Raw genomic sequence first — 18,496 nt, 5'->3', positions numbered from 1 at the left:
GTCTTTAAATTTTAGCCTAAAATGATATGCCGCATGACCATGCTTTTATTTAAAAATCTTGACGTGAATTCAAGATGGCGGCTTTCAAGATGCCCGCCATCTTGATCACCATCACAATCCGACTTCCCTCTCGGCCTATTATGTTACTACATGGTTGTTGTTCACTATTTTCCACGTACACGGATTTTACAAGCGGTGGTAAGGGACTTGTGGCCCACCCTGTATTTTAAACGGCTTCAAAAAAGGGTTCTCAATTCGACCCGTTTATATATGTTGTTTTTATGTTCACGCATAACTTCAACATAAGCACCGATTTTGATTTTTTTTTAAACATACTTTCTCGGTGGTTTCACATAAATTTCATCAGGATGTAATGATAGTCTTCGGAGCTAGACTACACGTTAACAGGTGCAATGTTGAAAACTGTAGTTAACCTACTTTATTTTGCGTATGTTCATCTCATAACTTCCAGCATAGGTGCACCGATTTTGATCTTTTTGTTTGTTTGAAAGAGAACTGCTCAGCAATTCCATATAAATTTCATGAGGATCTAACAATAGTCTTTGAAGCTAGACCATGAAACTCCTAATCCATTTAGAGTGTTCATTCCATAATTGTGTGTGTGACCACGCATAACTTTGATGTACCAATTTTGCTGATTTACTTTCTGTTTGAGGGAGTGTTTTCGCTGTGGTTTCATATAAATTTCGTTAGGATATTTATTTATTTCGAATTGTTTTACATGTCAGTGTTAAGGCTATAAGAAACCTTATACCACCTAAACTTAATATACATTTTAAGATAAGTTTCACAATAAGAAAAATTAGAAAGTAAAAATACAAAATAATTATAAATGTTTTAAAGTAATAAAGGTTCAATTACTCTCTCTCACACGCACATATATTGTTATACTATAATATATATATTAGCATAATATATAATATATACATACGTATTAGTATACGCACTTCATATATCCTTTTGCTCTTACAACTAATTGACGAATTGCTCTACTGGCTTCTCCGCCTTCTGTATGTTCAGTCATGTTTCGATAACAATTAATTATAAACTACTCTTTTAAAAGATGCTACAGAGCTTGACGTATCGAGGTTGGCAAAGCATTGTAATTGCATCACGTTGAAATTATATATGATTTTCAGGAACAGTATATCTATGGAGGGAAATAGCAAGTTGGCCATTAATATATGATTGTCTCTCTCTTTCATGGAAATGACTTTATAAATTAAGGCGTTTTAGGTTATAAGGTTCTGAAAAAAAAAAAAGTATTTTATAGAGCAGTACCAGTGAGTGCAATTTTATGCAATAGTTGGATTTTCAGCCAGTGTAGCTTTTCAAAGAATGACGTCACATCGTCAGAGAATTGTAAGTTAAAAATAAAATGCACGCAGGCATTTTGAATCCTCTGCACACGGTTTTGTAATTGTACATCAGTGTCAGTTAAGGCTGTGTCACAGTACTCTACATGTGGTACTACTAGAGATTGGACAAATTTTTGTCAACTGTGCTGGTAAAACTTCTTTAATTTACTGAGGAATGAAGAACTCCAGTAGTCTCTTGCACGATGTGCTAATTTGATCAGACCTTGTTAAAGATAATGCCAAGGTTTTTCAAAAGGATGAGAAGGGAATGTCTACGCCATCTAAAGTTACGTTACATTGAAACAATTATCTACTGACAATTTAGCCAAATTACTCAAATCTTCGTTATTCATGTATCTATTTGCCTTGATAAAGAAAATAGATACAATTGAACATAGTCCGCGTACATTTGATACCTAGAATATTTTATAGATTACGTCGTTAACATAAAGGCAAAAGATAAGCAGACCAAAAATACTACCTTGAGGGATCTCACAAGGGAGTTTCGATGTCCATAAACTAAGTTAACTACTACCACATTTTCTTTCGGTCACAAATAATTTGGGATCCACTGAGTAGCTGAAATGATGAAGCTAAATTTTTGCACAAGTTTCCGCATCAAAATGTCGTGGTTTACTGACTGGAATGCTTGGCTGTAATCCGGTATGGCAAGTATATTATTTTCCCTTTGTCTAAAGCAGAGCGTGTCATCAGTAATACTGGTAAGGGCTATAGAAGTACTGCAAAGTTTTCGAAATACAGCTTGAAAGGTGTCTAAACGATTATAACTTCAAAGGTGCTCACGTATTTGGTCACAACGTTTTCAGGAGCTTTAGATAGGGCAAGTAATGCAGAAATAGTTCCTAAATGTTCCGCGGACCAGACATACTTAATCTTAAGGAGAGGCAGAACTCATGTTGTTTTCCACAAGGCTGTGAAGGTGCCAGTGGTAAAAGAGAGATTAACTTAATTAGTAATTGGAGAGAGAACAAAAGGTAATATTTTCTTGATCAAACCTATGCTTATCTCATTTACAGTAATAGTAGTGGATTTAAATTTCTTGATCGCTTTCATTATATTTTGTGAAGTAATACAAGTGAAAGAAAAAAACTTCCATACTAGGGTTTCGTGCAGTATTATGAAACGTTGTATTCATCTGTGAGTTGGAAATATCAACTCTGCAGAAACAATTATTGAAATAATCGGTAGAGAAAGGCGCAGCTAAATCAGGCTGACCTCCTTCATCCCTACAAATGTCAAGTAACTTCAAATTTCTTTAAAGATGGGAGGAATTCTTATTCTTAATCAGGGTGTAGGAAAACTTTAATTTTGCATTAACTATGACATGATTACATCTATTTCTAAGAATCGTATATCGCATCATCACAGTCTTTTTTAACTTGGGTATATAATGTGGAACATTAAACTTAAAAAACATGAGTTTCGTTTCACAGTATGAAACAGACTAACAAACTGTGCGAATTCAATACATACACTTGAAGTAGTAGTAATAACCTTTTCCTTGGACGTTGATCCATTATCAAAAAGCAGTTACTCGCTATCCCTTATTGTTTTTATAGCAGTTGCCCAACTATGGCAACAAAGGTTGGAACTAAAAACAATTTATTTCAACTATTTCCGGTTTGAGTAGAGGCTTGATGGAGGCGATGGGACCTATTCTTGAAAAACTGAAGCGATTGCAAAAAACAGCTCCTCAATATATCTTGCCTTTTTGCTCCATAGAAATCAATATTGAAACTGGATGTAATTGTAAATTTGAACCACTTCCTGTTTTGGTAATGTGTTGTGGATAGTCACGATACGTTGTCTTGATATGGTAAATCGCTTTCTAAAAAACCACTTTTCACTATATGTTACCGCTTTCTTTCTATAGCGATAAACGTTGAAACCGAAAATAGTTAATTTTTAGCCACTTCTGGTTTGAATATTGCTTCAGCAGAGGAGATGGAAACTACTCTTGGGATGCTGAATCGACTGCGAAAATCTGCTTCCTGATATCTTTTAACGTTTTCGCTTTACGGAAATAAGTATTAAAACCAAAAGTAATAGTAAATTTAACCACTTCCGGTTTTGGTTGAGTTGTTGTTAGTCATGTTATGTTTTCTTGAGGCGTTAAACCGTTTGAATGAAAAGCTTCTCGCTAACTAAAGTAATATTTTTATTTTATTTTAACTGTCCTTTTTCTTTCTCTTCTTCTCTAGGCTTCTCAATCTCTGTTCAATTTCAGTAACATTGTCTATCATTTCCTGCATTTTCTGATCTCTAGACATGAACTCCATAAACATACACTGTAACACTTCCTGCTTTGGGTTCAAGCTTTCCACCTCTTTCTTCTCGTTTGGTTTACACTGTCTGGTATTTTGAGCTTTTTGTCCTCCTTCCCTTTGTCTATATATTCTAAATCTGTCAGCCTTATTTAAGTTTCTGCTACTGACTCCTCCATTTTCTGCACTAATAAACCTTCCTACGGCATGGTCTGCTGCTATGTTTGAATATGGTGAACCATTTTCTCTTGTTTGACTACATTCTTGACTGTCTTCAGCCGATTGTAGAAACATTGTCCCTATATTTAAAACCTGATTAGCGTCATCCACTCTTTTTAATTCTAAACCTTCTGTTCTAACATCAGCTATTTTAGTATTTTCACTTCTTGACTTGCTGTTACTTTCTAGGAAGTCTTCCACTTTCAAATATTTCTTTTCTGTCCGTCGAGATCTTAATATGCAAGCTCTTGCAAAATGGTGTAACCCAGTGCAGCTGAAACAACGCTTTCCATAAGCTGGACACTGTCCTGTTATATGCGATTTCCTACATCTTTTGCACCTAATTGGACCTTCGTTTGTCTGACTCGGAGAGCGAAATGACGACGAATCTTTAGTTCGTTGATTCAACCCTCTTGGCTTACCTAGGCCCCTCAATGTGTAGCTAAGTTGATTTTGATTAGCTTTCAATTCCTTAATTTCTGCCTGTAATTGACAAATTATTAGGTCCCGTTTCCTGAACTCGTTCAGCAACCATACATAAAGCTCTTTTTGACTTCGACTTTTCATTTGCTGTAACATATCTTTAGCCGTAGATTCTTTGTCGTTCGACTGCGCCATTTGTTAGGTTGTTTTAAATATTATTTAGTGCAAAGGTATTTACATTCATTAACTTCTTAAACTAATAGGCTTTACAAATGAATCACTATATCAGATTCTCTTCCGATCTATCTTTACTTCAGTTATACCACTACATCCACTAAACAGGAATCTTCATGTATTCTGAAAACCATTCCAGTAATGTAAGCCACACCTGGCTATACAATACACTTGAAATATATCAATAGCCACACTAGGCTATAATACCTTTTGAACATACAAACAACTTCAGCCACATCTGGCTCATTTCAGTCATCAACTAAATATACATATAAACAATCATCTAGTTACCCTTTTTATTTTCTAAACCTAATTACGTTCTTCTTTTGTTTACAATATCTATATACTAGCCTTTAGCACTTTTCACTCCAACTTCTGGTTTTGATAGTGTGTTATGAATAGTCATGGTGTTGTCTTGAGACCCTGAACCGTTTGGAAGAAAACGCTTTTTGCTATCTATGATCTTTTCTGTGGCGATAAACGTTGAAACCGGAAATTGCTAGTTTTAGCCACATCCAAATTGAGTAGAGCTTCAACGGAGATCGAACCTATTCTTGAAACGCTGAATCTATTGCAGAAAATAGTATTTTGATAGCATTTACTGTTTTTGCTACACGGAAATCAGTATTGAAACCGGAAGTAATAGTAAATTTGAATCATTTCGGGATTTAATAGTGTTGTGGATAGTCGTAATATGTTGTCTTGACGCTAAATCGTTAAAAAAAAAAAAAAAGTGTCTCGCTATCTTTATGATAATAAACGTTTGAAACTGGAAATGGCTAATTTGAAATATTGAATAGGGTGTTAACGAAGGAGATAGAAGCTACTCTGTGGACGCTGAATCGATTACAAGAAACCGCTTCTGGAAATTTCTTACCGTTTTTGCTCAGGTGCCTGTCAACGGACAGACGAAGTCGTTCTATAAGATTTCAGACATGCGTAGCAGGTTAGCGATCAGGATACATGAGGGCAGGTCTATATTGGGAGTGGATTCCAAATTGCAAGAAGCAGAAAATAATATATTTCAACTGTTACTTATAAATTCTGCAGTATTTTCTTCCGTCCTGATAACACGTAGATTAATTATACTTAACTCCTGAACTAGGACTTCGAACTAACAACGTCGTTCATTATGACACGATAGTAACATAGGTACACGTTTTTTCCTCCTTTCTGCGTTCGTTTCTGCACGTATAATGAGACCTTCAAAGTTGAATGCGGAATGTGTTTATTTCCTGTAGGTTTTGTTCATAAGTCTAACGCAGAGGATAATGAGATACCAACAATTCTTCTCAGCATCGAACTTACAAGAAATTTACTTGATTTTGAAAGAGTCATAATTAAGTGTGAATTTAGGTAATTTAAATAAAACCTAACGCAGTAAGTATAACAGTACACACAAAAGTGTGTGTGTGTGTGTATATATATAGGAAAGTAAACGAACGAAAAATAAGTGTAATAACAACTATATTGATACTGGGAGGAAAGAAAACACAGAATACAAATTACGGGTCACCGAAAAGAAACACATTGTCTTATCAATTAAGTTTACATGACTTAGTCAACTCAGTCTCCTAAATGAATCTTTAATTACCATTCTTTATTAAACAAGATTGACAAAGTAGCACAAAGTATAAAGTACTAAGGGTAATGTTGAAGAAAAAGATTATGGGTTTATTAACGACATTTGTTCTCAGATATTTTCCCTCCTAATTTTTAGCCAGTATTGAGGTTTTTGTCAGACATATGTATTAAGAAAGGGTAAATAAATTAATAAATAATAATCAATAATAATAATAGTAAATAAAAATATAAAGCAAGGGATAACTAATTGTATTTTATACTAAATAATTTTAGCTGTCCGATGATTTTATCCCCTCTCAGTCTTACTAATTTCATTGAATGACCGGTATTGATGTATAGTGGAATGTATTCTAACATTTTTTTTTTCAGTCATTTCGCAGATGCAGATGATAGCAGTAGCTATGAAGTTCATTGTACAGATGTAACAATAGTACCAAGACTGGGTAAACATACTAATGGAAGCTCGAAAGTTAAATTGAAAAATATTGTTGATTTCAGTTGGGAACACAGATTTTACTTAGGACAACTTGTTGCTGTACATATTGGAGGCAAATACCTTGCGTATGGTTTAAAATGTAAGTATTCGTAGTAAGTACACAGTAAAGTAGAAGTTACGATGTTAAACTTCTACTTTACTCTGATTAAGCAAGGGATATATACTATTTTTCTCGATCTGTAGCTCTTCTTTAATAATTTGCACGGTATGTGTAACATAAATGTCTTGTGCTTGTTTGTATTGTCAAAATTCCACTGATGTGATCTCTATGCTGTAATGAAAATCACATGCTTGCTCCTCCTACCCATGGTCATTCTGTATTATAATTTGAATAATATGGATCTAAGATTACTTTAGAATAGCAATACTAGAAGTAGAAGTTTTTGGTTTGAATGTGAGTTTAGCGTCTCGTTTAGCAGCGGAGTTACGAGACGTAGACCTACAGCTTAACACGGAATCCAAACCACATGAGCTCCCGCCGCGAATCAAACCTGGGTAAAGACACATACGCTAACCGCTTAGCCACGAAGCAGTACTAGAAGTACAATGCATTCCACTTTATAGGAGCCCATTCGGACTATGTATGTTCTCCCTGTTATCTGGATGATCCCATTAAATGAAATTTGCCGGTGTTTTGGAACAATGGCGATAAATTTCGAGAGGTAATTTTAGAAATGAAAGCAAGACAAAAAGTCCCTGTATGCCCATGTCCTTCAAGAGTAGTTGAGGAGTTACAATCTTGAGAAATCATGACAAAATGAACTTGCAGAATATTGCGTATGTGCCCATTGAAGACTCGTAACTTATTTTATCTAAAAAAAAAAAAAAAAAACGCTTCAGGATCATGCAGTAGTGACGCATGATATTTTTTTGTAAGATGAAAAAGATTCCTGGCAATTGTGAGAAATAACCGTTCGCGTAAATGAGCATCAATGGGACCATTGATCACTAATGAAAGATAATTCATTAGCGATCAATGGGACCATTGATCACTAATGAACGACAATTCATTAGCGAGGTATCGATGGTCTCTTATCCCATGAATAATTGGCCACCGCATCTTTTCAGATCGCTCGCTTCTCCCTTCGTATAGCTCAGATTTTGGGCGGAAGGAAGACACATTCTTGTGCGATTAAAGAAAGCTGGCTTCATGATAGTTGAACGGAACACACGATGAATCGGAGTGGACGTCAAAGGGTCCAGGCTTCTCAATAACAGATACAGCAGTGCCGGTCGTAGTTCTATAATCATAATAATATGACAGGAATGAATAGTGATTTCCAAATTACAAAAATAATAGGTATTTGGAATATATAAGATTCAACATTCAGTTACGAGCAACAGCGCATCAGTGACCTTGGTTACGTACAAACAGCCCGATTGGTTGTGATTAGCAAACAACCCTCCCCTGCGTTTTGTTTACAGCATATACAACTATGTCAAATACCAGCCTTCCTTAACCGGTCTTTCAGTATTGTTTATTGCTCCTATTTGTGACTTGCATTTTGAAGCAACGTCTATATGGCAGCTGCCACGCTTCTCATGATGACCGGAATCTTTGAACGAATTTGCCAGTGCCAGTTTGAAAATTTTCGGTAAGGATAATGGTAGGTAAGCCAAATTATTAGTAATCATTTGAAACAGGTACATGCACTGTGAAGGTAGTATGGAACCACTTACATCGAGTATATTTCACTATGACACATAGCCATCCCGCAAGTTGTCGTTTCTTGGTAATTGGTGGTCTCATATATGCCCATTCACACCCCGTTTACTTCCAAGAGTTACCAGGAATCTTTTCCGCGTTATCAGGAAATTCCATGATCTGAGTCATATGTTTGGGTAGAGGAAGTTATGAGAGTCTACAATGGACATGTATTTTGGAATTACTTAGATCGGAAGTAATTTTTTTGCGATTTCGAAAACTTGTAACTCTGGAGGGTTTTTTTTAACCATAAAGTGGTGAAAACTGTATCATGGGATTAAAAGAATATATATAGTCTTTTTCTTAAATGGTTCATCACATATATAAGAAAGGAGGACGTAGGAAGAAAGAAAAATTAAAGAACAAAAATATTTCTGGTTTACAAATGACGCCATCATGAAATTCACGTCTTGATGCTGCCCACCTGGACACTCCACGGCTACTTTTCTTTTTAGTCTTTCCTTCTTGTTTATTTCCGATGAAGCGTTTGGCAAAAGCCTTACAGTGCAACTTTTAAGTATATATATATACCTATTTTGTGGTATTTAATTTTGCATTTTCACTTCGCATTTCCTGTGTTCCAATATAAATGTCATGCTTACCACGAGCACTGGGAGTGATAATAAGAGAAGTTTTACATAGTAGTTTCTTTAATATTTTACAAAAAGAGATTTTTTTTCTTTCGAATCTACATTCGTATTACTGCTGTAACAATAAAATGTTACTATGTGTGAGTGCTGTTAAAATACAATCAATTTCATACTTAATATTCGAACTGTTTTTAGTAATTGATAATCTATTGCAAGCAAGTAATGTTCGAATACTTTTCAGCAGAAGTACTGTGTACCTTTCTTAATGGTAACATGTTGGCATCAGACGTAGCCTGATACGAAAAGAATGTATGCGTGAATTTTTCTAACTTCCGTAAAATATGAAGTTTGGCAACAACAGCATATTGATGGGAAAGAGTAATAAACTTCCGAACACAGATCACAGTTTGCTGTTTTAAGTATTCGGCTCCTGGTTTATGCAGTGTTACTTTCTGAATAAAATATTGCCTTGGCAAATGCAGAAAATTATTATTATTATTATTATTATTATTATAACAACTACTACTACTACTACTTCTTCTTCTTCTTCTTAAGCAAAATCCAGTAATCGGATTTTGATAACCATGCTTGTTAATTTGTTCCTGAGTGTTTAGGGATTTAGGGGCTTAAGAACTGGTTTGAATCCCTTTGGATATTTTTTTTTCTAACTTTTCCTCTATTGGATTACGGTTTTTTGTATCATCTATATACTAATAGAACACCCGTTCTTCACACGGTGAGAATACGTTTTATTTTGGACATAAAGGGGTGAATTTGGATTTAAACGGCATCTGAAGTGTCACTATGCATCTCAGCGACCCCGAAAACTATGGATTCGACAGCAATATCTGTCATTTTCGATCATTTTTATAAATTCCCTGTACCCCTAAGTTGCGGGGCTGAATTTGGATTTAAAGAGCATCGGAAGTGTCACTCTTCATCTCATCGACCCCGAAACTAAGGATTCTGCTCTAATATCGGTGATTTTCGATAATTTTAAAGTATCTATCCCTTCCTCTCCCCTAAGTTGTACCGTCAAAAATGAAATAATAAAAACCTTCCCAGGCCTGAACCTCATGAAAATTTGATCCGAGATCGATCGGGTGGTTCAAGAGATACGAAGTCACAAACATAGTCACTTTCATATATATACAGATGGTGATCAGAAAAATGGAAACACCTGTGGTTGGCAACACGTCAGATGTATGGGTTGGCAGTGGTGTCGTGGCGCCCGTAGCGCCGGACCGCTGGTGGTGGTGTGTTAGGTCGGTCTCCATACTACGTCAGGCACAGTGGAACAGCAGTGTCCAGTGGCTGCAGCAGACGGAGGTAGTGTAAAATGGGAGACGGAGGTAGTGTAAAGAGGGCAAATTGTTGGTGCGCGGTTATGTGGAGTGAGTGTGACGGCAGTGGCTACTGTGTTAGGTGTGTCGCGTGGGACAGTGTCAAAGGTGATGACGGCCTACACAACACACGGGAAAACCACATCGGGGAAGCGGAACAGTGGGCGGAAGAAAATAATGAGTGACAGGTCACGCCGGGTATTAAAGCGCATTGTCACGCAGAACCGTCGTGCCACTGCGGAGCAAATGACGGAGGAACTCAATCGGCACCTCCCCTACCCTGTTTCGACAATCACAGTCCGCCGCGAATTACATGACATGAACTTACGGGGTCGTGTTGCACGGGCCAAACCGCTCATCAGGGACCATAACGCTTTCGCACGCCGCAAATGGTGCCGCGACCATGCAACTTGGACCGTTGAGGACTGGAAACGTGTGATATGGTCGGATGAGTCATCCTTTACCCTATTCCCAACCACGGGCCGTGTTTATGTGTGGAGAACGCCCAAAGAAGCTTATGATTTGCAGTGTCTCCGCCCAACTGTGAAACATGGCGGCGGCTCGGTGATGCTGTGGGCCGCAGTATCATGGTTTTCATTGGGTCCTGTGGTCACACTTAGCGGACGAATCACTGCCAACGATTATGTCGCAATTTTAGGAGACCACTTGCATCCTATGGTTCGGATGTTGTTTCCGGACAATGACGCCATCTTCCAGGATGATAATGCACCCATTCACACAGCTGGCGTTGTTGCAGCGTGGTATGAGGAACATCGGGATGAAGTTGAACACCTTCCCTGGCCCGCCCAATCCCCAGATCTCAACATAATTGAACATCTGTTGTCCGTCTTGGAAACACGACTCCGGCGACGATTTCCACCTCCATCCTCTCTCACAGAACTTGGCCGATGCCCTGCACGAGGAATGGTGTAAAATTACACTTGGTACCATTCACGACCTCTATGCCTCCATCCCACGTCGCATCAAGGCTGTTCTAAAGACGAAAGGTGGCCCGACACAATAATTATCTGGTAAGTTGCAATTTCGTTCAGGTGTTTCCATTTTTCTGATCACCATCTGTGTATATATATATATATATGAAATGTTTTGTAGGTAGAGTCAAATAATGGACCGAGATTTAGCTCTTCACCTATTTTATTATAAAATGATACTTTTTGTGTCTACAAAAGTTATTATAACAGAATCTTTATTATGACCAAATTTGAAGGTTATATCGTCTTGTGTTGGGAATCCTTTTGCTTCATAGCAGCCTTCTTGAGGTATGGTATTATTAAAGGAAAACCCCTTTACTCCATAGCAGTCTCCAGGGTTTAGTTGTGGTTAGGAAAACCCCTTCACTTCGTAGCAGTCTCCAGGGTTATTAGGATAGGTTTACGATCAGCGGTCAACTGTTGCTTGGTTCCTTCGTGGTCCCTCTTGTGTGTCCTATTCGGGTGTCTCGTCTTTTTTCGGTTTCCTTCGTGTGGTCCGTCTCCCTTCAGTTTCCTTCGTGTCTTCCTCTTTAGTGTATCATCTGCTTGTTTGTAAATATCAGCACGTGTCGTTATGAACATGTGCTTGTGTTGTGATATGGGGATCCTTACAATATATATATATGTATGTATATGGTTTTCAGAATAAGGAAAACATCTAAAAAAAAAAAAAAAAAAAAAAAGTGCTCCTCAGATGAGTTTGGCATTGAACCATCTTACGCCTTAGAATAGCTCTTGATGCGTCCAATGATAATGTTTGTACAATGTTCGTGCATATCCGTCCGTAGGGCGAAAATGTGTTTAATAACGCATAAGCCAGGAAGAGAAAAGAAAATGTATCCAGATTTATTCTGGTTAATACTGATTTATCTGTTGTTTATTCCAAGTTTTTAGATGGATTGCTGTTATTTACTTGTTACGACAACGAATGTATTGATTCTGATCACTATGGAGATGATAGTGTAACTAGGTACTTGTTTATACTAAATACAGAAGATATAACGCATTGGATCAACGTAAGATAAGGACATATGTAACCTAACTGTTCTGTATATGCAAAATACTTGTAATGTATACTAAGTCAGAAATATTAAGTGTACGTTTATTTATGTGCTTAATGGTGCGTAACATCTAAGTATCCGTAGCTACAAAACTAAAATAAAGAACTATGTGGTATTTTGCGACGTAGAGTGGCTTCATAGAGGTCGTGAATTGTAGCAAGTGGAATAATTACTACATCATTCCACGTGCAATGCATCACTCAATTCCGTGAGAAATGATAGAGATGGAAATCTGCGCCGGATTCATGTCTAAAACGGACCACAGATGTTTATGTTCAGGGTCAAGGATTGGGCAGGTCAGTGGAAGCGTTCAGCTTTCATCCCGATTCTTCAAACCACGCCGCAATAACTTTATATGTGAATGGGCGGACTTGGATATGGCATCATTGCCCAGAAACATCAATTGCATCATAGGATGACCATTTCCCTCCAAAATGGCGACATAATCACGGGTAGTGACACGACCGGTAAGCGTCTGTACAGAACCCACTGCAAACTAGGATATTGCGGCCCACACCATTTCAGAAACGCCGCCATGTTTCACTGTAGGGTGGAGATACTCCGGATCATATTCTTCTTGGAGCGTCCGTCATAACACGGCCCGTGGATTAAAATAAGTTGAACGATGAGTTATGCGACCATATCACATGCGTTTCAGTCATTAGCGATTCATGTCTCACCGTTTCAGATTTATGGGAGTGGTCATAGACTTTACAATGACGTTTTTGCTGACATTTTGACTGGCCGCCGTTTTGCACAGGGTAATTTTAGTGTGTCGAGACTTGTTCTCTATCTTCTTTCATTTTCTAACAGGTTTCCAATGATATGCTACTTGACCTCCTTACCATTTGCAATTTTTGAGTAGGACCCCTTCTAAGACCCTGGGACAACACTTTTTGCTTTGATGCATTGTACTTTTAAAATGATCAAACACATGTTTTCCTGTTTCGGCATCTGTCTCACCGTTTGCGATTTCTAGCGGTGGAGACGGATTTTTTGGATACCCTGTATATATATATATATAACTCGCACAATATATGCATTCCAAAAATTTTTATTACAGTTTCGTAATAGGCGTCATTAGTGCTTTCGGTTGGTGTATAAACCATCTTCCACTTCGATATATAATCTTCCTCTCTTCCCTTGTTAGCTGAGGAACCTTGTCATGCTCTAGTTTCTTATAACGCAAGCTGTACTAGCATTTTCTTTCAGCAGTGTGTGCAGCAGTATTGGCTAGGCATTGAGATGTGTTGGTATTCACCAACATATCCCAACGCCTTCCAATATTGCTGTACATAATAGCGTCCTGAAAAACCTGGAAATAAAAGTGTGTCGTGGAAACACTTTGAAAAAGTTATGGAAAACAGACAAATGGTGAAAATCCTGGGAATGTCCTGGAAATTATTTATAAACTGGAAATGTATGTTTAATTTGCAGAGCTATGATGAATGAAATGCTGTTACGTCATTTATTTCAGAGGGAAAATACTTTGATCAAATAATTCAATGTTTAATTAGATTCAAGTATTTTATTACAGAGAAATAAGATATGAATCTTCTTTTTCCATTAGAAAGATATGAAGTAGTGAAAAATAATGCCAAAATAAAGTTCATCTGTAAATAAAAGAACTAAGATAGTAGGAAGGTAGAGAAATAGTTAATATTTTTGCATGCATTAATTAAATTTACGTATTCAAAATTATATATGAATAACGGTATGTTAAAAGTGTTAAATGTCATGGTAATCCTATAAGTAGGAGTTAACTATTTCTTTTTCTTCTGAAGCAGTGCAAATATGTTCTGAATTCTAAAGATATTGGAGCTGCATTTTTTAATTTTTATTTTATTATTTTGAATAACAAATAGTTGTCAATTGAGCTGAATTGACACACACACACACACACACACACACACACACACACACACACACACACACACACACACACACACACACACACACACACACACACACACACACACACACACACACACACACACACACACACACACACACACACACACACACACACACACACACACACACACACACACACACACACACACACACACACACACACACACACACACACACACACACACACACACACACACACACACACGCGCGCGTTCTTCAGAGCATAATATTCCATTGTATAAACCAAACTGTCTTATTTTATAAACCAAACTGTCCTATATTTTTTCAATGTCCTGCCGGGAGGCTTGAACATAGGACACTTGTTTAGATTATAATAATGTACAAATTCATATCTGGTCCACGCGAATTATACAACAAATTTTCGTAGTTATCTTTAAAGTAGCCTGAGTACTTCACGATATTAATAGTATACATTTATAAAAATGTCTTACAAAATGATAGTTCATCACCTGTAAAAAATTTGATTTCCAAGAATGAATTAGAAATAGTAAATTCTTCAGTGGTAAAGTATTCACCCAGTATTGTTCCTCTGTCAATTTTTTCCCAATATGTCGCGTGCGACATTTTGCCACTCATCCTTAGGGCCACATAATTTCTTAAATCCTTTCCACAACACGACCTTCACATTGTTTTTTTCCTTCTTTCTTTTTCTTTCTTTCAGCAGTGGTAATTTAATAATGTGTATTTTTTTTTCATTACTTACAATTACTTATCTTTCCCAATATGTTACAAGTTGCTTTTATTATTTTACTATATACACAATATGTTCTAGAATCGTGTACTAGCTATTTACTTTATCTTTTTTTATATTTGTTTTAGGTTTTCCATCTGAAGATTTCTTCTTAATCATAACAAAGTTCTATTCTTTCACCAGACAAAAAGAAATCAGATGGTAAACCTAAAATACAAATAAAAATGGGTAAAGTGAATAGGTAGTGCACTAATCCTGACATACTGTACACACACATACACACACACACAGGGCCGCGGTGGCTCAGTGGTAGAGCGTTCACCTCTAATGCTTGGTGACCCGATCGATCCCAGCCCCCGCCAAGTGAACTTTGTGGTGGACAAACACCTTGTGCGTGGGTTTCCTCGGGGTTCTCCGTTTCCTCCCACTCTTCATTCCATCATTTCACTCATTACTCATCATCGCCGTCTCCTTTAGCCGAACCGGCGTAACCGTGGGACGTAAAACTCAATGATTTCATTTCACACACACACACACAAGGCAGGTAACCATAAGTATCGAAAAAATTACGTAATATTAAATTATCACTGTTGAAACAAGGTGAAGATCATAACATTGTTAAGGAATTACTGACAAAAAGTATTACTGAAATCAAGTCTTATTCCTTGGCTATCATGATGCGAAAAATTCAAATCAAAGTAATTGTAATTTATTTAACATAAACAACGTTTAAAAGAGGTTGCGAAAACAATATTTTTAGTGCTGCATGGAATATACTATCATCATAATCGGCTGGATTATCAACTCAAAACAATTAAGGAATAACTATAAATTAAAGATGAGCTGCTATTTTTTGTATGAGTCAAATTAAAACGCACATTTGTTACAAGTGATTCTGTACATAAAACTGCATGTAAAAGAATTTTATTTCTTTGTAAAACTGGCCCAGTAAAATATTAATTAACTTTGATAGTCGATAAAACGGGACAATATGCATCCCGACGTGGGACAAATAAGTTAGAAATCGGTACAGTCCCCGACAGAATCGGGACGGTTGGTAACCCTGGTAAGGACCTCAAACTTGTTGTGTTGGACTTTGCTTATCTAAAGGTTTATAACACTGCCTTACTGTCCCCAAAATCTGAGATTCAAGGTGGGGTTGGGGGCGGCTGCCTTCTGCCCTACTGATGCCCCTGTCTAGCAGCTGTCATATGAAACTATCCTATGCCATTTTACGTGGTTTTAGTTACATTTATTTCGGATTCTTGACTGCGAAGATATTACGTTTTAAAATAGAATCCATTTCCTGAATAAAACTGAACCTTATTGAAAATGGACTTGGATCTATTGTGCTCTGAACGTCCCAAACATTACTTTTCTTCAATAAATTATTGGCTTGGAAAAAGGGACCAAGTACATAGGCTTGCAGAAAATATTCTAAAGTTAACACAACTTGAAGTGTGCTCCAAATATTACTTTTTGAAAATTTATTATTTTAAAATAATTTTATTAGCATCAGTGTTCTAAAATAGTAATGAAATTTTGCAACTAAAATCTCACCCGCCTCACGATACGTGAGTTTAGCCCCTGAGGACATAACTAGAAAACTTTCAGAAACAGTAACTGTGAAATGACTTGTCTTGGGGCTAAAATAACGGCACAAGCGTATTTCTGGTAAAATTCTAACCTTAAAACATGTAAAATGATTCCCTTTGCATTTCAAATTTCGAATTGCAATCAAAGATGGCCGCCATGATTCTTATAGCACCATCTGATGTCAGACCACTTTCAAGTTTCATCATTCTTCCTCAACCCGTTCTCAACACACAAGGGTGGTCAGGACTTTTATTTCACCATATATATTGATAGATTGTGTGAAATCTCCATAGTAGGTAGATTTTAAAATCTACCTAAAAAAGCTTATTACAACTAAGAAAGTACTTAACGAGAGTTACTGGCAAGAGAGTGTAATAAAAGGGGTTCGTAATATGAAAAAAGTTGAGAATTACTAAGCTATACTGAAATATTCTGTACCCAACACATTGTAGTCTTAACAGGAATAAAATAAATGAAAACGCCGGTTACAAGCAATGGTGCTATTCAGCCGGTTCCAATCGATTCGCTAGAACCGGTTGTTAAATATTCCGAGTTCGCAGAACCGTTTGTTATAACCAGACATATCAGTAAATTTTACCCAGTTATAATCAGGAACAGTAAATTTTAGTTTAACTATCTTTGTTTTTAGAAATTCTCACAGCTAAAGGGTTAAACATATGATTCCGAGAAACAAAGTATAAGCGATTTATTTCTTAATCTCAGATGCTCAGATATCAAGAATGAAAACTGGGATCACATGAGTGTAGTGATGAGGGTTATTTAGGTCTATGTATATTTGAAACGCATACATATTATCAACACTTGCTGATCCATTGCTGGATTAAGGTCTTTCCAATACTTTTTGACAACCATCTATGTTGGGTAATTTGTATCCTAGATATTTGCAGTAGTACCTAATTTCGTCACACCACCTTGTATTAGAATGCTGTGTAGGTCGGTTCTTGTCACTTGTGGTATCCAGTAAAAAACCGCTTTTGTCTACCTTGTACGGTTTGTTTCCTAAGAGAGTTATATCTATTTATCTACCTATCCATCTCCTCTCTCTCTCTCTCTCTCTCTCTCTCTCTCTCTCTCTCGCTATATATATATATATGAAATGATATGTATGTATATATACAGAACCGGTTGTTAAAGAATTAGAATAACATCACTGATTGCTAGTAAAGAGCAAGAAATCTTAACAAATAAGTTATTACCCGCTTTTGAAATATATGTTTAAAATCATGTTTTTTCCGTGTGTGTTTTAAAACATGTTTAAACCATTTTAAACACGTTTTTCATGTTTTAAACACACGTTTTGCTCTTTTTCTTAAAAAAAATAAAATTATTTTTTCCAACCCTTATATAAGGGTGGACCATTAATCTTGGTACGCCCTTATAACTTTTAAACTAGTAATCAGAAAAAAAAAAAGAATTTTGTACCATGCAAATATTGGTATATTCTGAGATACCAAAAGGTTAGCAGTGTTGCCAGTTCGACATAAAGTTGGTTTATTCAAATGGCACTACGTCAGGTTATTAATATTTCAAATCTACGTATAAAATAAAAACTTACAGTATCACGTTTGTTGTTCGGTTGTGCACACTTAAGGACGCCATAGTATTACAAACATCGAAAATCTTGAAGGCTTCTACAACATTAACACTGCAGTGGTCGCGTGTTCTGTTACTGTAGAACAGGTGTTTTATTTTTAAAACTCTGAGCAGTTGGCAACACGCTCGACCCTGAGCGGTTATGTATCTTTCTCCGCCAACCTTTTGTACATTCCAGTCTATTTCCAGCGCTTGTTCTTGCACCTGCTTTGATTTGTTACATGATTTCATCAGTGTTCTACTATTGTAGATCACGCGACTATTGGCGTATTAGTTTGTTTCGTATTAGTAATTTATTTAGTTTTACATATTTACGTTATTTTTGTGGAATAAGTGCTTGTATATATTT

General features: G+C 36.6%; 1 protein-coding gene across 5 annotated transcripts in view; it reads left to right on the top strand.

Annotated features, from left to right (window-relative positions):
• Ge-1 (Enhancer of mRNA-decapping protein 4 homolog Ge-1) overlaps positions 1-18,496 on the top strand; it is a 128,957-nt gene that overhangs the window by 7,443 nt on the left and 103,018 nt on the right. For all 5 annotated transcript variants that reach the window (XM_081757538.1, XM_081757536.1, XM_081757540.1 and 2 more), the window contains exon 3: positions 6,494-6,699. In XM_081757538.1, the coding sequence (XP_081613664.1) occupies positions 6,494-6,699 (206 nt within the window). The remainder of the gene's footprint in view (positions 1-6,493; positions 6,700-18,496) is intronic.

Source organism: Thermobia domestica, chromosome 1, assembly GCF_964235325.1.
Source record: "Thermobia domestica chromosome 1, izTheDome1.hap1.1, whole genome shotgun sequence".
Taxonomy (NCBI): Eukaryota; Metazoa; Arthropoda; class Insecta; order Zygentoma; family Lepismatidae; genus Thermobia; species Thermobia domestica.
This window is presented reverse-complemented; position numbering and strand designations above follow the sequence as displayed.